At 39.9% G+C, this 21,677-nt stretch overlaps 1 protein-coding gene across 2 annotated transcripts in view; it reads right to left on the reverse strand.

The window, feature by feature from the left end:
- Window positions 1-1,352: 1,352 nt before the first annotated feature.
- Window positions 1,353-21,677, reverse strand: part of ATOSA (atos homolog A) — a 38,578-nt gene continuing 18,253 nt past the window's right edge. For both annotated transcript variants that reach the window (XM_075273464.1, XM_075273465.1), the window contains exons 2-12: window positions 17,738-17,922; window positions 16,320-16,522; window positions 15,244-15,369; window positions 11,146-12,610; window positions 9,865-9,981; window positions 7,326-7,405; window positions 6,007-6,112; window positions 5,618-5,776; window positions 5,134-5,202; window positions 3,629-3,825; window positions 1,353-1,901 (exon numbers count right to left, since the gene is read on the reverse strand). In XM_075273464.1, coding sequence (XP_075129565.1) covers window positions 1,748-1,901; window positions 3,629-3,825; window positions 5,134-5,202; window positions 5,618-5,776; window positions 6,007-6,112; window positions 7,326-7,405; window positions 9,865-9,981; window positions 11,146-12,610; window positions 15,244-15,369; window positions 16,320-16,522; window positions 17,738-17,922 — 2,861 coding nt within the window. In that variant the 3' untranslated portion in view covers window positions 1,353-1,747. The remainder of the gene's footprint in view (window positions 1,902-3,628; window positions 3,826-5,133; window positions 5,203-5,617; window positions 5,777-6,006; window positions 6,113-7,325; window positions 7,406-9,864; window positions 9,982-11,145; window positions 12,611-15,243; window positions 15,370-16,319; window positions 16,523-17,737; window positions 17,923-21,677) is intronic.

Consider the following 21,677-nt stretch of genomic DNA (forward strand, 5'->3'; position numbering starts at 1 on the left):
TATCTAAGGGGGAAGCAGACAATTTCTAATCCTGGTACAAATTCCTTTAGGATTCAGTCACCTTTTATTTAAAATAAATACAAATTACTAATCTGTGTAATATTTGTACAGTGTAAACTTTGATCAGTCTGAAGCAATGTCAAACTGCTCATGATGGGTATTGATGAAAATGTTGATCAGAATGCACCAAATTTGACACCCTGGAGCAGGATTCATCAAGATCCCGATGTCTCCAGTGAACCCCATCATGAATTAGGCACTTCCTTCTGTTAACCTTGAGCCTAGGCGGCCTAGATTTTGCCATCATTCTGCCACTTTTGTGGCATTAATCATAATGCCTATTCCCATCTTAGGGAGCCTTCACACGGAGTAAACGAGTCTGTATTTTTGCAAAATACACGTGTAAAAATAAGACTCCCGTTGACTTCAATGATATTTTTTACACGTGTAAAAATACGCCTGTAAAATGTCATTAAAGCCAATGGAAGTCTTATTTTTACACGTGTATTTTGCAAAAATACATGCGCCTTTACTCCGTGTAAACTTAAACTAGGCTCCCTTAGCTTGCAAAATATTAGTGGAAATTAAAAATGGTCAGTATGTAGTATAACAAAATTTTGTTTATATTCAGTCCTTTTGTATGAAGTAGTTTCTGCAACCAATTCAGATAAATGGTAAGAGTCACAAATTTTTGCTATAAATTTGTCGCATTCATAAATCAGGACATAAATATGATGTGTTTTAACAACCCTAAAAGTTGTATTATAGGCCTATGTAGACTATAAATAAGTGACTACACTAGCAATTCTTTTAATACGGCATCATCCCAGCTTAAATTTAATGTATCGGGGATGAATAAAGTGTCAGAAAATCATCTGAAATCAGCAAAGAATTACCTGCTATTACCATAGCATAAACTTTTGGGATATTGATACAGTTTGAGAAAAAATACAGAAAAATAGAGAGATGATAAATCTAAATTTTAAATGTGTGTCATAAAGGCGACCTAAGTTAGGGTTGCTTCACACTAGCGCTTCTATTTCGTCCTGAAGGAGTCCAAATGGAATGATTAGTGCGGGCAGTGCATGGCAAGCACATGGAGCCCATTATAGTCTATGGGGTCCACGTGCTTTGACAGCACATCGCTTCCAATTGCGATTGTATTCCATCCAGGGGGTGTCCATGCAAACTCCTTGAGGATGGAATACAAGCACAGATGTGAACCAACCCTTACCCTTTTCTGTGTAAATGTATCCTTTATGAATAGCTCATCCACCTGACAGGGAAACTTTGCTCACCACTTAGAAAAATGCATCGGTATAATAAATTCACACCAAACTATAGATTTATATATATTTTAGAATTCAATATTACTGTCAAAAATACATTGTATGATTTCCATAGGCTTTGTGCTACATTAGAACACGGAGACAAAACAAATCACTGTGTAGTAAATGAACATTAAATATTAAATAAAATAAAATAAAAGGTGTAAACACTAAACTAACAGGGAGGATCGCTAATGCAGCACACACCTAACCAAGTGGTATTACATAGTAAAAAAAAAAAAGAAAAGAAAAAATGGATTAGGACTCTATGCTTTTCCAGTCTACACGAAATACACAGAATGCACTGAAGAAAATCTCTGGAGCTGGTCCATTCTTGGTTCACTTCTATTTAGACCAGAGTCACAGATGTCAAGCAATTTTTATTGATTTTGCCAAAGACTTTCTTTTCTGCGGTTAGCTCAGCATCTGGGTGAAAACTGAGGATTTGTTGGAGTTTCTATGTAAGATTTCAGTTCGTATGCTGCCCCACTGTCAACTTCCATGGACTTCCTAGAGAAAAGAAGTCTAACATCTTTGTGGAGGTAGATCTTTCCAGACTTGGAACTTTGGAACCTGCAAAGAAAATGAACAGTTGGAAGCATCAAGTACTCAGAAGTGGACTAATATTTATAGTGGTGTAAAAAGAATGGATTTCTGCCTTCCATATCTTAAATGGAACAGGTCACATAATACATACTGTCCAAACCACAGGGAGATTGAAATCGCAACAGGCTCCTGCTTTATTATAAAAAAAAATAAAATAAAAAAAAAAAAGCTATGTTTTAATCTGAAATTCTGCTTTGTTTTGGAGAAAAGTCCAAAAACAATTTGCCTCAGGCATCTCCCAGCTTGGCTAGACAGGTCTCTGGTGTACAGGGTGAGATCCCCAGTGAGCATCGTGCCAGGGCCGCCATGACATGATGGGATTTAGTTCAACAGCAACAGAGCAGCAGGTTGAAGAAATAAAATTATTCAAGAATCACACCTATATGGAAAGTAACCAAGGCTTACAGTACAGCAAACCTTTGGTTGGGATTATATAATTGCTTTTAGACACTTAGGTCACTGGGGGGGGGGGGGGTAGTAGGTGACCTCCCATGTTCAGGATGAAATTATAAATCCACATTAACAGACATAGGATTTCTAGCCAAAAAAAAGTTTGCAAGCTGAAATTGGAATTTCACACAATGCAGTAGTCATGGCTCAAGGTTTTGTCACTTCCTGGATGTGGCGTGACTGAGACCTCAAGTCATTTTGGTATGCCAGCCTCTCCTAAAGACATAATAAGACTCCATTTGGAGACACTGACTCACTCTGGCTGGTAGAGACATTTCAACCCTTCCCAGACTTAACCATTTTCACCACAGATTATTATGTATAAACTAGAGGGTCTTAAAATGGAAATGGATTATATTTTGTACTCATTAAAACCAGATACTTCCATATATTTATATTTCTAAAATCGGTTGACATTTTCAAATTGGCAGATGATATTTTCTTTTGCACATGGTTATGGGGGACTCTTATCAGCCTTAGATGCTACTTACAGAACCCAGATAAATGGATTACAGCAGCCACATGGACCATAGGAACTTATACACTAAACATGCTCACTGATGTTAAAAGGAAGAGTGTTCTAGACATGCTGTGACCTTATTTTGCAAGGAGGGGTTGAACTGTGACCATGATCCACGGTCAATGGTGTATCCACATATATAGGTGCTAAAACTAAATCTTTACAAAGCCAGAAATTAAAAGAGTCTTAAAAACAAAAATGATTTTAAATATCATTTCCTGAGGACATATTCTCTATAAAAGAGGCAGTAAAACCAAGAGTGTTAAAATTCAACTGTGTGTTTCAAGTCTAAGGATAACCCAATCCCCCTTTTTTAACCTTCTCTAGGTATGAGGCCATCAGGCAAACATGAGTCAAATGTAATAAGGAGGTAAACAAGGAGAAAAATGGAAAAAAAAAAAAAAAAAAACACGTCCCATGCTCACTTTGTGGTAAAAACCGCAGCGCGGATACACTGCAATGTCCAAAGCCAGCACAGTTTTGGAAATCGCAGCATGTCAATTAGATCTATGGAAACGCCGGTGGCTTCCCTGTAGATATAAAATTGTAACAAAGTCAGCGGAGAAAAACTCAGCGAACTTTCTGTTTAAAGCGCTGCAGGAAAAACCGCAATGCATTTCTGCTGCTGTTTTTCCCCACATAGCTTTACAGCTGCGGCTTGTCCTGTGAGTCCTTAGCCTAAAAGGGACACAGCAATGCAAGGTCAAAGGTGGATGGGAATTACCTCAGGTGGATGAGGTAGCGCAGTGTCCGCTCTTCTGTCTTCATGATGTTTTCAGGGACTGTCACTTTCTTATCTCGTTTCACAGGAACAGAAAATGTTCTCTGCCGCAGGAATGTCTGGTGATTGGGTGGCATTTCTTGCAAGTCATATTTTACAACAAACATCTTCACCACAGTCTTGTTTGGATTAAATAAGGTCTAGCATGCAAAAAGAAGGATATCAAATGTCTGAATTTTATACAAGGAATTAAAAGGAAGACTGGACAAAAACAAAAAGAAAAAAAAAAACTAATACAAAGTCAAAGTCAATCTCTATTGAAACTATGAGTGAGAGCATCTATAGGTTCCCCTTCTGATCTATCTTCGTGTAGGTGACCATTGTGCCTGAGTACAGTAGGATTATAATAATGTAATTATTGCTGTTCTCTAGAAAAATAATGTACAGAATATATGTGGTCACTCGCAGCAACGCTTTGAATCTTGCAGTAGAACATTAACATTTATGAAACATCACTGTTCTGTATAGCCTTAGAACAAAAGAGTTTATTCTTTGGCCCCTTAAAAATGTACATGACGTAAACAATGGTGAGATTTATATTACTGATGGATGTATTTCTGCATTATCAACGTTATTCTAGTCCACAGTTGTGTCACATGTCCAACAATAAGACTCTAAGTCCTCATCTACACCACAAAGTGTGCAGGCTGAGGGCTCTACCAAAGATCTGTTCCATTCTAAGGATTATGGAGAGTGTCATATCCAGCTCTGAGAAAGTAGATCAGAACAGAACACCCCCCCATTGAAATCAGTATAGCAAGAAGTCACTCATGTCAACAGAGTGCCTTCCGTTAAGAAATCAGAACCCCCTGGCTATATGCATAAGGCCTATCTGACACAGCATCTTGCAAGGACAGGGAGTCAGTTTCTCTAATCATTTCTATGACACAATTAGACATGAATAGAGAAACAGATTTCCTTTCTGCACAGGGGTGGATTTATAAAACCTGGCATATACTACCCCCAAAATAATTCACTATTTATTTACATCATGTACCTTTCAAATTGGCCAGAGAATAAGTGTCTTTGTTGAAGTTCTACATTAAACTCAATCTACCGTGAGTCATATACATAATGCTTGTCCATCAAAGCTCCTGACAGTCTATGGCAGACAAGTAACCTTTTATGCTGCACTACCCCACTATCTGTTAGGGGACTGTTTTTGCATTGATTCACATCTGTCTGCTTGCAGGAGAGCTTTATTAAGAACTATGTATAAGAAAGAAGGTATAATCCATCTTCTTGAAGATTCTAGTTCGGTTAGCACAGCTTTAAGTTAAACAGCGCACGACACTGTTCTTTCTGTCAAAAAGGAGCCTATGTGGATGTGTTGGGATGCACTAGTGTCCACTGTATGACATGGTGTCATGGTTTCCATTAAGAACAAACTACAATGCAGATGTTAACAGGGACCAAATAAGTTTATCTATGTAAACAACTATACATACCACTTGAATTGTTCCAGAAGGAGGTATGCGATATCCCCTTTTTCCAAGAGATTCCAGTGTAATGTTACCCTAAGGCATAAAAAATATATACATATTAGTGAAAACCAATACATAGCTGACAAGGCCATTAGGCAGCTCTATGCTGACTTAGTGTCTCACAACAATCATGTTGTATGACCAAAAGTTCTCTCCATGGGGGAAAGCTAAGGGAGACTCCTTACAATCTTAAAGCATTTGAGTCTTTTTTTTTTTTCTCTCTCCCCATAGGTACTGCAAATGAAGGAAGTAAGTCTTCACTCCTCAGTTTTCATCTGCAGTTGCTTTGTCATCCAGTTCGTGCATGTTGACCGCTTTAGCCAATCACAAGCCTCAGCAGTGACCTCTTCACAAATGGCACGACTGCTGACATCAGCTGGGGGACCTGTACACCGGACAGTGTGTAAAAGAGAAAGGTATTGACCATAAAGAAATGTATTTGACTTACCATGTAAGGGGAAGGAGCATTGTCCTCTGAAACACTGAAGAAAGAAACTCTGACAGGCAATGTCATGTGGGTTGGACAGAATAAGCCACTTGCTCCAACATCTGCTGTAAAACCTTCAACCGTGCCCAGAGCCTCTAATCGATAATTCAAGACGGACTCCTGAAAATGGGTAACAGTAAGAGGATTTTAATGCATAGAAGCTTCTATAAGAACTACAATAGGATGTGGCATACAGCTAGAATAGCAGGAAATAAAACTATTACTAGGAACTAGAATCTAACATTTCCATAGCTATCATGACTTGGTCAGCTCTACATCTTTTTGGCATTAGCCACCTAAGGTCACCTCAAAAGTGTGACAGTGATAATAAAGTTAGATAAGACAAATACCTCAAAGTTTCCAAGAAGACTCAGACATGGGGCTGGAGGAGCACTGCAACTTAGCTGTCTGTCTGTGCAATCTATACCATCTTCTATTTTCTCACAGTGACTCTGTCTGTTAAGAGCAAAATGACAGCTCAGCATCATCACATATAGTAAATCAATACTTGGTAACATCAATTGACGATTAGCAAGGGTCCATCATTTTGGATTCCTATAATTCAGGGAATAAAGGTTCCACAAAACAGATGTAGCACTGAACTACCTTTAAAGTTGTTCCTGAACAGTGGGCAAGTCCAGGAGCTTGGCCCCCACAGTTAGGTAGTTGCTAGCAATAAGACATAACTTTACAAGATGTGCATATCTTAATGCAAAGATGCCAGGCTCCAGAAGAATTTGGGCAATGAAGGCATGACAATAGACAGTGGTAAAACTACACATCCTAGGTTACAGGGCTTTATGATTTTCTCCCTAACAGGCAGACTTGTTAAATGTTTGTGTTCTGATAAATTTCTGTTTATTTCTTGTTTTACAGCACAGATAAAAATGTAGTGTATGCACAGTGTCTATGTACAGAATTTTTGTAATGCCATTACATGCATACTCCAACATTAACGGTTGGGAGGGGAGAGATAAGCTGCTGTCAGATTCCTCTAGTAGTGGCTTATATCCTAAGACAAAGGAATCTGGCATGTTGAAATAGATACTGTCTATAAAACAGTTAATGTAGTAAATGATCACAAAGCTTTAAGCCATTTGTAATGTTTGAACCCATCTAAGCTCATTTCTTATTAGTATCCCTTAGGTTTTAAAAGGTTTTATCCAGTCTTAGGACAGGCCATCAATATCAGATTAGTGGGGTTTGACTCTTGGCACCCATGCCGATCAGCTGTAGCCTCTCCTTTGTTAACATAGCTGCAGAATGTACTTTCATTACTGTCAGTGTAGGGTACTAAAGATTTGCCTGTTTCTTTGGTAGAAGCCAAAGCTGTAGTAACCTTCAAACAGCTGATCGGCAAGTGTGCTGACAGTCAGACCTTCCTCCAATCTGGTATTTCTGCCTAATTTAAGGCTAGGCCATTCATTTTAAAAGGCTAAATAACCTCTAGAAGGATAATATCACAGAACTGACGACAAAGGAGATTTATGTTAGGGAATAATTTCCATTTTTCTGTTTATTATGACTTAAAAATAAAATGGCACCCAGAGGAGAAAAATAAAACCTTTTGAGTCCATTGGCAGGGAAGGAAATAAGCCTTATGCTCTATCAACAGAGTCAACATATCATGTAAAGCAAAATAAAGAACAGACCAAAGTAAGAAATATACCTCTTTGTGGATAAACCTTTAAACTGCAGCAACGAAGTGTCCAGATCAAAATACCCCGACTGTGTTTTTCTTTGTGGTACCTAGGCAAAATCAACATTTTTTTCATCTTTTCCATCTTGGATGCACTGCACATTATCTGTTCTGTTCTACAGGAATCCCCTTAACTTTCATTCACTCTAGTAGTTTCAATGTTGGGGTGGTTCAGCATTTCAGGACCGTATCTCATGACCATATATGATGTGTGGAGTCAAGTGTCTAATATAACTATATGTGTATCCCATAGGCAATAAGATGGTGCACCACACATTTCTCTAAACTATAAAAAAGTGCCAGCCTAGCAGCTGACAGTGCACCAATATCACTGGTGCATAATCAATCGAAGTATCTCAGCCAGACTCATAAGACTTGGCCATTGGGTGCTAGAGTAATTTTAGGTATATGCTGGATTTTCAGTACTGCTTATATTTCTTGTGTATTTCTGACAGTTTACAAAATCTGATTGTATTGGTGCATAGATTTTGACATTGTAACACAAGGATAGGTGACAAGTGTCTGATGGCCCCCCTTCCCATTTCAATTGAGAAGCAGTCGACCTTGTACATGACATCCCACTCTATGGGATTGCAAGAGATGGGCAACTGCCGCACAGAGCTCAAAGGAGCAACATTGTCTATACCCAACCATTACTCCATTTGTATCTCTCATCCTACATACTCTTTGACAACTACAGTCAGGCTTCAGAAACCGTCCTAACCAAAGTCACAAACTACCTAATAACTGCTAAAGCCAAGCGGCACTACTCTGATCTCCTCCTCTTAGACTTCTGCTCAGTCTTCAACATAGTTAACCGCTCCATTACAAATGCTCTAATCCCTTTGCATCACAGACTTTGCCCTCTCCTGGATCCCTTGACACCTTACAGTCAGCGTCTCCCACTCACACACTACCTCCTCACCATGCCTACTTTCTGTAGGTGCCCTTCAAGACTCTGTCCTGGGACTTACCATGTTCTCCATCTACACCCTCAGCCAACTCAGAATCCCATGGTTATCAATACCAATGTTACACAGATGACACTCAAATATATCTCTCTGGCCCAGACATCACTGCCTTGTCCAGAGTTCCCAAGTTTCTAGCAGCCATAGCTCCTTCCTCTCCCTCCGTTTTCTTAAACTTAACATGGAGATCATTATCTTCTCCACCTCACAAACTGACCATTTTATCAAAGGTTAATTGTGCCACACAACTCAGTGCCACAGGTAACTGGGTAACACTTGAGTCTTCCCTATCCTTCAAGCCTCACATTCAAGCCCTCAACACCTCCTGCTGCCACCAACTCAAGAACAGTCATTGGATCCGCTCACTCATTCTTCAGCTCTGAAACTATAAAAATACTTGAACACTCTCATAACCTTCTGCTTAGACTACTGCAACATCCTTCTCCACAATCTCCCAGCAAATGCTAACAATGACCCCCCCCCTCCCAAATCTCTTTTGCTCACGTAATCCACCTTTCCCTGGCACTTTTCATCGGTCTCTCCCCTCTGCCAATCTCTTCACTTGCTACCCATTGCCCCGGGAAATAGGGTTTAAGATGTGAACAGTCATAAAGCCATCCACAACCAGTTTCCTCCATACATCTTTGACCTAACCTCCTGTTACGTGTCCACATGTAACCTCTGATGCTCTCAAGCCCTCCTACACTGCTCTTCTCCTTTCTTCACACAACCGGCCTTCTCCCTCATCTACTGTCTCTATTAGGGGGTGTTCACACTACCGTCGGTGTCCGACATGTAGTGTCCGCTCCTAGTGTCCGCTCAAAATCTGTCACGGACACTAGGAGCGGGCACTAGATGTGTCCGTGACACCTGTCATTCACTTGAATGGGCATCGGGTGTGTTCTTTTGCACTCCGTGCCCGTCCTTCCCTGTCCGCAAGAGAAGATGTCCGACTTCCCTGCATGCAGGGTTTTTCTGTCCGCTTGAGAAGTCGGACATCTTCTCTTGCGGACAGGAAAGGACGGGCACGGAGTGCAAAAGAACACACCCGATGCCCATTCAAGTGAATGACAGGTGTCACGGACACATCTAGTGCCCGCTCCTAGTGTCCGTGACAGATTTTGAGCGGACACTAGGAGCGGACACTACATGTCGGACACTGACGGTAGTGTGAACGCTCCCTTACACTTCCCTCACATATTGTAAGTTCTTGCTGGCAGGGCCCTCTATCTCATTGTATCAGATGGTCACTGTTAGCCTTGTACTTGTTTTGTGTATAGTATCTAAACCTTCAAATGTACAGCATCCTAGAATTAATGGTGCTCTAAAATTGTATAGCGAGACATGGAACCCAAGTTTTTAGCAACAGTAGGGGTTACAGCTGTCAGATGTTCAGATTAGACATCTTCTACCTATGAACAGATGAAAAGCTCCAATCCTCAGATCAACCCCTGTGTATCTGGCACAAGTTTTAGGAACCATATTAAATAAAAAAAAAACAAAAACAACAAAAAAAAAAAAACAAAAACACACCAACTTACCGGACTGGAAAGTAAAGGTAATCCTGTACAGGGATGAAAGGCCTTGGTAGAGATCCCATCAAGAGAGTGAAAACCCTTTCTCTTCCAATTATTTGAAGGTCGCAGAGGTACAGATTTCTGTAACACAAGGTAGTATGTTATACAGTATATACTATATTAAAGTAGAATTAGAGCAATTTAAAAAAAAAAAAAAAAAAAAAAAAAAAAGTGGCTTGAAATTGTAAACCTTTTGCTCTACATGTGCATATTTCATGAGATATAGCACATGAAACAGTGAAACCTCAAAGATAACAGTCAGTGAGGAGAACTGTACTTTCACTGCATTACCTTTATTGTGGATGTTTAGTTGACACCATTTATATAGCACAGAGATCTTCCTCCCCTTGTCTAAATTGTTAGTATGTTTGTCACAATGCAATGTCAGATTTGGTTTGCACACAGACCCTCTGAATTGTAAAGTGCTGAGCTATAATGCTGACGCCATTTATAAACACATACATACCGATATAGCCAGTAAAATTGAGGTTTACTCCCTCTAGTGTTCACAGAGTAGTATTACACAGCAATGTATTTTTTCCTGTAAACTACCCAATGCAAGGTAACAGATTACCTATCTCTATACCAATCTATGTGAGAACTCCTTTTACAGCCTACAATGACAACTCCTGCTGAAAAATATTCTTCCTTCTAAAACCCCTGGATGTCAGTGAGAAAGGGTACAGTCAGCCAAACAACGCTGTATAATAAGGTGGCCATTTTAATGTAATACATGGGCTGACTGGTTGAGGATAACAGCCAGCATAACTAGATGAATAGTTAGGATGGGGAATAAATAGAAAGTATGTACTGTAACATTTGCCTCTATTTCTATGGCTGAGCCCCTGAATAACAGCTAGCATTATTGTGGCTTCCAAATGGCTGTTCGCTGGGAGTATAAGGAGTTGTGTAAAGTAGATAGATCAAATAAAATATACTAATAGCTGTAAAAAGAAGCGTAGACTCACTTTAAATTAAAATACATAGTTCCCAAAAGGTTGGCACTCTAACCCAGAATTTTAAAGGGACACTTTTCTTAAGTACAAGTTCTACAATTTGGGCCCATGGATCTCCATGATAAACAAGAACACAGTATAGAAGCATTCAGCTGTAACAATTTCCTCACACAGAACCTCACTTCTTGTCAATTTGCCACATGTAAGTTAGTAAGAAGTTGAGGATCAGAGCTGTGAACATAGGGCGCAGTATTTTACATTTATTTATATTCTAAAAGTATAAACTTACTGTTTGGTCTGTATTCTTCGACTTCTCACATTTGAGACATCCCCCGATGCCTCTCCCCTGTTCTTGTGCACCACAGTCACATTTGGCTGGATCCTCATTCTCATCGTGGGTGGTTTTCTGCTTGTCCTGGGTCTCCTTAGCTTTCTGACTGTCTCTGTCCTTTGTGACATAATTTTCGATGCTATGAAGTTGACTGCTATGATCTGACCCTTGTGCTTTCCTTGTGTTACTTTCCATACATTTAGGTTCTGGCGTTTGCGAGACCCCACAGGTTTTAAATGCCACAGCATTGCGTGAACAGTTCTTGCGGTTATCAAGATGGACACTGTCGCTATTTCGATTTTCGGTGGAGCTGGTTTGTTTGTTGTTGGCAGTATGGATGGTTGAGGTGCTATGATTCGAGAGGGAATGGAAGGCTCCTTTACTGATGTACTTTTCAGTCTGTTCATTGCATTTTAATTCTCCTCTATCAGGAGCCATGAAGATATTTTCTTTGCTGGACAAGGAGAATGCTGGTGGGGTGTGTTTGTTTACTGCATGTTGAAATGTGTTTGAAATGGGTTCATGTGCTTGAACTAAAACAAGTTTCCGTCTAGTTTGTGGTTTTGGTGAAGCTCTACCATCAGGACTATGTCGGGAGGAAGTTATGGGCGTTTCTGAAGCAGATTTTAGTTTTCGGTCACTGTTTTCTGGGGTTAGAGTCAAATCTGAAGTAGGAGCACATACAACAGGTGTTTCAATCTTATTGAAGTTTTCATCTTCACATGGAGTCCTGAATACTTTGCAGCTTAAGGGGTTGGTGTCATGCATTTTAAAGGAACGACTGGTGATGTGTGAAGTCGTCTGATCACACTGCAGCAAATGCTGTGCAATTCTTGCTATGACTTCTTGACGTTCCTGAATGAGGGAGCCTATTAAAGGATTGGTCTCTGTTGGCTGGTGTGTGGGGGAGTTGTTGGGCATGTCAACCAAAGATAAGGATTTAAAGTTTCTGACAGGAGAGCATTGTAGGTTTGTTTTAGGATCACTTATACTGAAACATTGAATCTTAGATGGTGACGTGCCAATGTCACAGCTATTGCCACATGCAGAAATCAACTTCACGTTCCTACCAGGGACAGTAAGATTCATGCTAAGACTTGTTCTAGCCTGCAGTAGTCCATCAGATCCAACAGTCCATGTCTGCTTGCTACATGTATGCTGAGAACCGGGCACACTTTGCTGGCTACTCTCTTTATGATCTCGAGGTGGAGGACCAATCTGCTCGTGTGAAGAAAACCTCTTTTCATAGAAGCCGAGATTACTGTGGATGCTACAGTTCAACACTGGATAACTGGATTGTCTAGGCAAAGACTGGACACTGACTTTCAAGGCCACGTTGTGAGACACATTGGGAACAGGAAACACATGTTCAGTTGGTGGATGAGTAAAATTCCATTGTAGGTCACCATCGGCTGCACTTATTCTGTGGAAAACATGCAAAACAAAAGAGACAGAAAATAAATACGCCATATTAATTCCCTAACGTTTATAAACTTATAAAAGAGAAGGTACTTGTAGATATTATAAAGACTTGTTATAACAACATTACGGATTTAAGGCATTTAACATTCCCCATGTTGCAGACCAGTCAATGGACTGCATCATTCATTAACAGTAACCCTGTTAAGGTGTGGAGCTTTAATATTTCACAGGCTGACCACAGCGCTCAGCCATTTATAAAGGAGTTGAAGTCATGCTGTGTTATAAAACAAAAAAAAATAAATTAAAAATTGAGTCAGGATCAGTGCATTGGCCTACCGACTCCATAGTCCTGCCCACGAGTGGTCTTTCCATCCTTGTGTAGCAGAGAGGTGTTGACAAGACACATGCGATCACTGCAGCCACTAGATGTAGTAAGTAGTGAATCAGTGCTGTGGTCAGTGACCAGCTGTCTAGTGCGAACAAGTCACTGCTGTCATTTTTGTAGAGCATTTTGGGAAAGTTGTACAATAATTAATTCAGGCTGGACATTTCTTTTAGCCCTTTTAGTAATTGGCATTTATACAATTGTAGTTTCTTTTAAAATCGAGAAGCAAGAAGATTTTATCTTCGTCAGCAGCATTACTGCCAAAAAAAAAATAAATAAATAAAATTGGCTTCTACCATTATTTTGGGCTTTATAATAGGTAGATCTGTAAGGCCGACAAGTGAGAATTAAAGTTGTTATGTGCAAGTGAGAGATAAGGAGACAGCTGCTGCAGAAATGCAAAAGGCAAAAACCACGACTTCCTGCAAGCAGGTCATCTGTTATGGGTCTGATAAAAACCTTTAAGGGTGTCTGTCAGCTGTAAATTGGTTATACAACTAATATGAAGTGTTTCTGCTTTCCAAATAGGTCTCTGTTATTCAGCTTTGGGGTTCCATTTTTATATAAAATGCCATTTATACATATGAAAATAAGAAGAAAGTGCTTTACAGGTATGCCTTAGCTTTTTTGGGCTATGGTCTCCATTCTAGATTGCTGGACAATGCACTCGTACATGAATAAAAGGAAGACTTACATCATAATAGGGCTATTAAATAAAGTCATTATTAAATAAAAGAAAATTAATATCAGAACTATAGCAATTAAAGTAGAGACATCATACTTATTAAGAAATAATCTATAAAAGGAAATACTATATTATAATTAGATTTATGCCATTATTAGCAGGAGTAATTTTGTAAACTTGCAGAGCTACAGAAAAACAAAAGTCAACTGCATTACAGCACGCATTTCTCTACTATACATTTTATATCTGCAGCAGAAGCCGTAGAGAAGCAGTGGGGAAAACTAAGTCTTTACATCAGAATATACAGTAGTTTACAGTAAGAACGTTAAACATGTAAATATATGCAGGAGTGCAATGGATTTGGCTGGGTAGTCGGTGAGATAGGGTCCCAATCCTTATCATATAATCAAGAAGACCTCATCACGAAACAAAGATTCTTTAGTTTGAATGCTTATTTATTTTTCAAAGGATTCGATAATGCTTGGTGAAAAACTATAAACGTTTTCGGCCCATTTGGCCTTCATCAGACTCAATTCAAACTGATGGAGGAGTAGAAGGTGAGTAGAAACAATAAGGTGTTTCAAAGGACCCTCTGTGGGTTGAGGTAGAGAGTATTGCAGCGCAGTAAAATGCCGTTTAGGTGATACCTAAAGTGGGGGCTGTAATGCTGAATCCGTAGGGTAAATAAATGCTGTAGTAGTAGGAGATGAGCTGTCTCCCTTCCTTCTAGTAGCTGTAGAAGTAGCAGTGTACCCTCAGGGGGAATGTGAGGTCCGTCCTCAATGCATTGAGGACGGACCTCACATTCCCCCTGAGGGTACACTGCTACTTCTACAGCTACTAGAAGGAAGGGAGACAGCTCATCTCCTACTACTACAGCATTTATTTACCCTACGGATTCAGCATTACAGCCCCCACTTTAGGTATCACCTAAACGGCATTTTACTGCGCTGCAATACTCTCTACCTCAACCCACAGAGGGTCCTTTGAAACACCTTATTGTTTCTACTCACCTTCTACTCCTCCATCAGTTTGAATTGAGTCTGATGAAGGCCAAATGGGCCGAAAACGTTTATAGTTTTTCACCAAGCATTATCGAATCCTTTGAAAAATAAATAAGCATTCAAACTAAAGAATCTTTGTTTCGTGGTGAGTTAAACATGTAAAGGCAGCTGCAGGGGAACTTGCTCTTCTTGGTTCCCCCTTCTTTGCTGTAGACAGTTTACATAAAGCACATTAGGGAACTGAGTATTGTAGAATTTTTCCAGCACAAACCACCCCTGTCCGTCTGTACAGTTGTGGCACGGCAAGAAAATATGAAGCACTACATAATCGCCCTTGAAATCAATTGGCCATCTGTGTATGTAATGCATGGACTAGCAAGGTTCTCTACTATCCTGAACACAAAGGCATTACAAATCAAGGGGTCCCGAGGAAAAGCACTGCTGTCCGCTTGTAGAACATATGCGTGTCATACATTGTTGCAAAATGTAAATTTTCAAAAAACGTTTTAGCGATTTAAAACAATTGGCAAGCGTAACTTTTCATAGCGATGCCAGCTCACCTGTAGATAATGTTGCGGGGAACAGCTCCATGAGAAACACTTAACCAGGCGCTTAACTGAGAAAAGAAAACAAATGAACGGACAGCCAACAGAAGTGTCTTCTCTTCGATAAAACGGTCTCCACTCCTGTCCAAAAACAGAATAAAAACAAGTTTAGTAATGGCATAAACCTTGTTTTCAGGTTCGTGGAATGTGAAGAGAATAAATAGGGTCAGAGTCTTTAAACTTAAAGGGGATTGTCCAATTAAGGACATTTATCCCCATTCCATAAATAGTGGATAACTGTCTCATCCCTGGTAGTCCGACAGCTGGGTCTCCCCACATCCTCCCGGTGAACGAACTCCAGTATTGCCTGAGTGATTCACATTTTACACGTAACCTCCGATCCTCCAAAGACCTCCTATTCCGCTCAGCTCTCATCCGCTGTTCGAAAAACCGTCTTCAAGATTTTTCCCCTGCATCCCCCATACTCTGAAACTCCTTACCAAGACAAATAAGACTGATCCCACAATCATCAAGAAGGCCCTGAAGACTCACCTATTCAGGAAGGCCTACAACCTCCAATAACACTATCACCGCACTGCCATCTGAACTGTCTCTCCCCTCACCTTCTGTCTCTATCCCTCTTAGATTGTAAGCCCTTGCGGGCAGGGCCCTCTATCCCACTGTGCCAGACGGTCATTGTTAGTATATTTTGTGTACTGTATGTAAACCCTCAAGTGTAAAGCATCATGGAATTATTAATAATAATGATTGTTATTATTATTTTCTTCTTCTTTGGAGATGCCGGAGATTTCGGCACCAAGGACTGGAGAGTATGTTTGGTTTTTTTCACCTCCTCTGGCCCAATTTGAAAAAAATCAATCAAATATAATATATATATGAGATGTAATCTGACAGACACAGCAGATCACATATTATTGTTCTTGGATTTATCTACATCTTTGGTGATGTCTGGTACTGAAGAGGAATACCAGTATGAAAAAGGAATGGTGCCAATGCACGCTCACTGTCACCCACAAGAACAATATAAAGAGTCTACATCAGGAAAGACTGTTCAGGAAAAGGAAACGTACTGTCTGGGAACCGGCTCCAGAGTCCACCTCTCCAGCAAGAGGGCGTCTTGTTTCATCGCAGGATCATTAAAATCATTCCCGTCCGTGCCAGATGCTTCATCACTATAGCAACAGTCTGGTAGCAGCATCACCTCAACCATGATGGGAATATTATTCCTCCACAACAGAGTTACCTCAGACCGAGTTTTTCTAGCTTGTCGGCACTAAAAAGAGAAATTAGCGATAATGAATTTGTGTTGTGGATAAAAGTTATATTTAATTACTGAAACAAAAATGACTATGTCTCGCTGTTTAAGCCGCACTGTGATTGAGCCTCAGCGGTCACACCGGAGTCTTCACGCAAAATGAGGAGTAACACTGTTTATTATGTTTAATCACCTCCCCTGGGCCTACGCTCTTCAGACCCCCAGAGTATAATAGTGGTTTGTGGGTGGTGAACGTCAAATTGGTAAAGAAACCGTATGGATCACTATAGAGCATTATACTATGTGGCAGGGTGACTATGGGACATTATGAGATCTATATATATATATATATATATATATATATATATATATATATATATATATATATATATATATATATATATATATATATATATATATATATATTTTTTTTTTACTATTTTCCTCCTCTAAAACCGAAAACTGAAACGGCAGTTCTAGTCCTATGTGTCGTGCCTCTTAATATATTAGGTACATCTCTTGTCCTTTGTGCACCAGAAAATGTTTGCTAACTGGCAGTCGTGAATGAACAATACAGGCAACGTGCACCGGCTGTGCTTCTGCAGCCCCTTTAATTCAATGAATAGGAGCTATGGTAGTGCAGCCGCAAAATCAGACAGGCATAGGACCTGTTCCATATTTTGGGCCCCAGACTGTCGGCCAGCACACAGGACTGTAATTCATGGTCGTATGTAAGGGCCCATAGCAAGGTCACAAAAAAGTAAAAAGTCACAGGTTTTTGCACAAAAATTTGCAACATTTTAATATTAGAACACTGGCACAGACATGATCATAAATTTCCTTTAAAAGAGTTTATATAATTGGCATGGCACTGGAAAGAGACTATAAAAGATTATAAAAGACTGGAGGGAGGCGTTAATTATTAAACATTCATCGAACTGTGCTGGGGTACAAAACTAAAGATTTATTAATAGATGTCTGAAAATTTTACACATCATTTAATAGTCCGCGAGCCAGAAAATGTACACCCATCTATGAGTTGGTGTAAAATTTGGGCTACAGTTTATGCAAGTTTCAGGCATAAAAACTGCAGCTGGCCAAGTCTCCTCCTACTAAGCCCCAATCACTGGTAGAAAAGTTTGTAATTTTTTTTTAAATGCCGAAAAAGTGTGCAAACAATATAACTTATGACGGGTCACCTTGTGTCTTACTGTATTAAGGTCCACTGCTTACCTGCACCACCTTATCACTGCATTCATGCTTATTGGCCCCCGGCTGACTGGACTGTGCTGGAGGGCAATGGAGACCTTCTGTCCTGCCCTTCACCGAATGCTCAGGAGTGCGACCTTCAGTTATCAGCAAAGCCAGATACACCAGAAAATCCTCAGCCTCATACTCAAAGAACTCATCCATGGAGTCTACAAGAGAGCAGAATACAAAGGGTTACATCAGGATTCAGCTATGGAAATCCAGGAGAATCAAAAGCCACCGGAACTGACAAAGCAGGACTTTTCCATTCACATTTTACTATCATGAACACATACTTCTAAAGTGCCAGAAACACCCTCCAATATATCCCTGGCATTACTACTATAAGGAAATGTGGGGAACATCTGCTATTACTTCACCTACTCTGAGCACAGCTGAAGATCTACTGATGGATGCAATCTATGAATTCCCCGCACAAAGGAGGTAAAAGGTGTTCTGTAAATGAACACTAGGGATAGCATGTTATTTTATTAGAAAAAGGGACCACTTTTTAAACCAAATAGCAGATGTTACTGTAGAATTGTTGTCTGATGGGCTAGAAAAATTAGCTCTTCTCCAGAATGAAGAAAACTCTAATAGTCAGACCCTTGTATGAGAATTTTCTTCGTTCTAGAAGAAAGTACATTTGCATATCCTCCTACCCCCAAGATCATGGTCTTTAATTCAATCACTAGCTGGATCTTTTCAATGAAAACCAATATTTCTCCAAAGCTTCATCTGATACCTTACAGTCATTATCGATTTACCGAGCTGTTTGCTGAGAGCAGTCAACACTACCCGACATATCTGTGTATCAAAACCGGGGGTTTAAAATGCAATTGTCATGTAATGTACGTGGCCCCCAAAGCAAGTGTACAGGATAAAAACACATTCATGTTCATTTATTTAAAGATGTCCTGGAGCATTTCTAAAGCTTTGCAAACCCCAATATGAACAAGACCTAAAAAAGGCCTTTATACCCAAAAGGGGAAAGTCTTCTGGAATAGTGGATTGCATTGCTCTGGTCTTTCCCTTGACAGATAATGAAAGTAGGAATGTTCAGCCATGTTGAATTTCAATACGTAAGTTTTTGTCCTTGGGGTAAATGCAACACCGTCAGAGGTGTCTGGCAACAGAATATTTCCCGTTCTCTACCAGCAACAGAAGCATACTTGGCTGACCCAAGTGTGCATGTGCATGGCCATCTTAAAAGGATATTTCCATCTGGGACATTTATGACATATCCAGAGCATATGCTATGGTTTACACACATAGGTATGGTAGGGAGCGAACTCAAGAGTCTACAAAGCTATTCTGCCCATCACCCTAAACTATTACACCATTTTTGTAGCCATTGAGCCACCTACAGTCCCTTTTAGTGGCCTCTTAGACATCCTGGAGCCGGTGGTCATAAAGCGAGCCCATTTTTTTCAGCATAAATATCTCTAGTACCTGGAAACATGACTTTTTATGCATTGTTGCACTAAGTTACCCTTTCTTCTCTAATAGTCCAATGTACAGGGGAAGAACAGTGAATGGTTAAAATGTTCTTCTTAGCTTGTAAATGTTATGCATACTGAAACACTGGTGAGGAATAATTTGTTTCTTTATGAAAAAGAAGAATTCACAAGGAAATGACAGAGATCTCATTGTGCTAGTTGAAGGCAGAGCTCATACAGTAACCATCACCAGTGGAAGAAGCGGCAGCTGCCAGGAAGGCTCACATATTACACAGGGGTTCCTATTGCTACGGCTGAATACAATATAACTCATTTCTTTGTTGCAGCTTTACTGTTATGACAACATTTCTATAAATGTTTCACTCATTACAATGACTTTCTAATCCCCAATAACAGCAGAAATTATGGGAGGAATAATAACGCAGTAGTAGTTGAGAACACAGCAATGAAGCTGACACGATGGCATCAGTCATCCCACACAGGACACGATTCACATGTACTGGTGTAACTGGGAGGCAGCATGTTGGAGATCAGTCACGACATGACACTTGTGGGAATGACTACTTCACTAAAAGACCGTATGTTCAATTGGAAGCCACATCATAATGACACTTCTGGATTTATAATGCTACATATCTGCTTTTTAATATAGCTTGTAAGAGAAGGGATTCTCTAAATTAGTGCATGTTCACATGTTGCAGGCTTTTGTGACAAAATGTTCCATAAATCTGAAGAGAGATTTCTTCTAAGCAAGAACAAGCCTCACACAAACATTTCTGCAAAAGATCAGAGTTGTTACCATCTAGAAATATACCCTATACACACAGATCTTCTGGTTTACCCCACAGTATTTAGGATGCAGCACTGCTTTTGGCCTGAAAAGACTCATCAAATCTCCAGTGAGTGAAGAAGTCCTAAGGCGCCATTCTTGGCCTCTCTTCAGCATAGAGCTGAATAAGATGGCATCATGCCTGCATGACCGCTACTCTATTGAGATGGGAGTTCAAGGATTACCATGGTCAGCCCCCACTGATCAGACCCGTATCACCTATTCAATGCATAGGTGAAAAGCTGGGAATTTGGAACAACCCCTTTAAGGTCTGGATTTCCCATCTGTATCAGATTTTAGCTTTATATTTTGGACTACCCCCACAAACCCTCCCAATATAGATCTCTGATGTACACAGTAAGGGCAGTGTCCTAGAAAACCCCTTTAGCATATTGTTCAGGAGACAGGGGAGTTAAAGCTCCAGCCGTTCTGACAACACACAGTGGGTATATAATATAGCTCCTGTCAGTGCAGTATGAGACATTACTACACCTCTGGTGAATTAGGACAATCGGGATCACTATGCAAGAGTCACCATTACATGACCGTCACATGCCTTCCACAAATTCAGCCGACAAATCTATAGGCTGATACTGTATTTCTACATGCCTAAGAATATGGCGGTCCTAACATAGGAACTATAAATACCACTGTACAGATTCCTCTTGGAAACACTAGTACATCCCTAGAAACACTCTCCTTCTGCTCCAAGAGAAAGACAATGTCCACCGAGTGTGAAGAGACTTCATCAAGGAGAACCTGCATGTCATTCCTAGAATTATATGAGGCCCAGAGACAGGCTGAAGATTAGTCTGAACTGAGGTTAACACGCACACTTACAATATATATATATATATATATATATATATATATATATATATATCCTCTAACAAGGATGAGCTATGGTAACATCACATAAGCTGCTCGACATTATAGGTTTATAGGGTGGCGTGAAAAAGCTCTCACTGCCCATTATATTACATCAGGCTGTCGTCATATAATATTACCCCAGAAAAAAAAAAGACACTTACAAGCACTTTATAAGCCAGGACCTTGACTTTAATTCAGATGACAGAGTCAAGAAATAAGGGAGAGAACAGTGTGAATCTTGAAGAAAAATCATGTATCCATCGTGTCATTCGTATGATCTCCTTGTAAGTTTGCCATAACCATGAAGCATAGATGATAAATGTGTATAATCTGCTGCAGCTCATAGCCTAAAGATCTCAATAAAGTGTAACCATTAGTCACTGTTCACACTGCTATCAAGGGGACCCCATTTCGGGTAAGTGAGGGCCATTGTGCACCAGTGGCAGATATGGCATTATATTATTAATGGCATCACAAACGTGGTGTGAACAGAGCCCTGTGTTGGATTCAATGATCTAAATAGCTTGTAGGCTTCCATTAACCCCAAACTCCTAAAAAGTGATGGAGCTAGAGATACAATATTTTCCCAAGCACACATTGGTGTTCTATTTGCCTGGGATGTATACATAGATTAATATATGAGGAACGAAGCCTGAAGACTATACTCAGCCCATAGATATACATAAAGAACAAAGTATTCCAGCACATCCTATATAATGTACCAAGAAGCAAATATCAGCAAACAATAATATACTCAATCACACTA

The sequence above is a fragment of the Leptodactylus fuscus genome, chromosome 5 (assembly GCF_031893055.1).
Source record: "Leptodactylus fuscus isolate aLepFus1 chromosome 5, aLepFus1.hap2, whole genome shotgun sequence".
Taxonomy (NCBI): Eukaryota; Metazoa; Chordata; class Amphibia; order Anura; family Leptodactylidae; genus Leptodactylus; species Leptodactylus fuscus.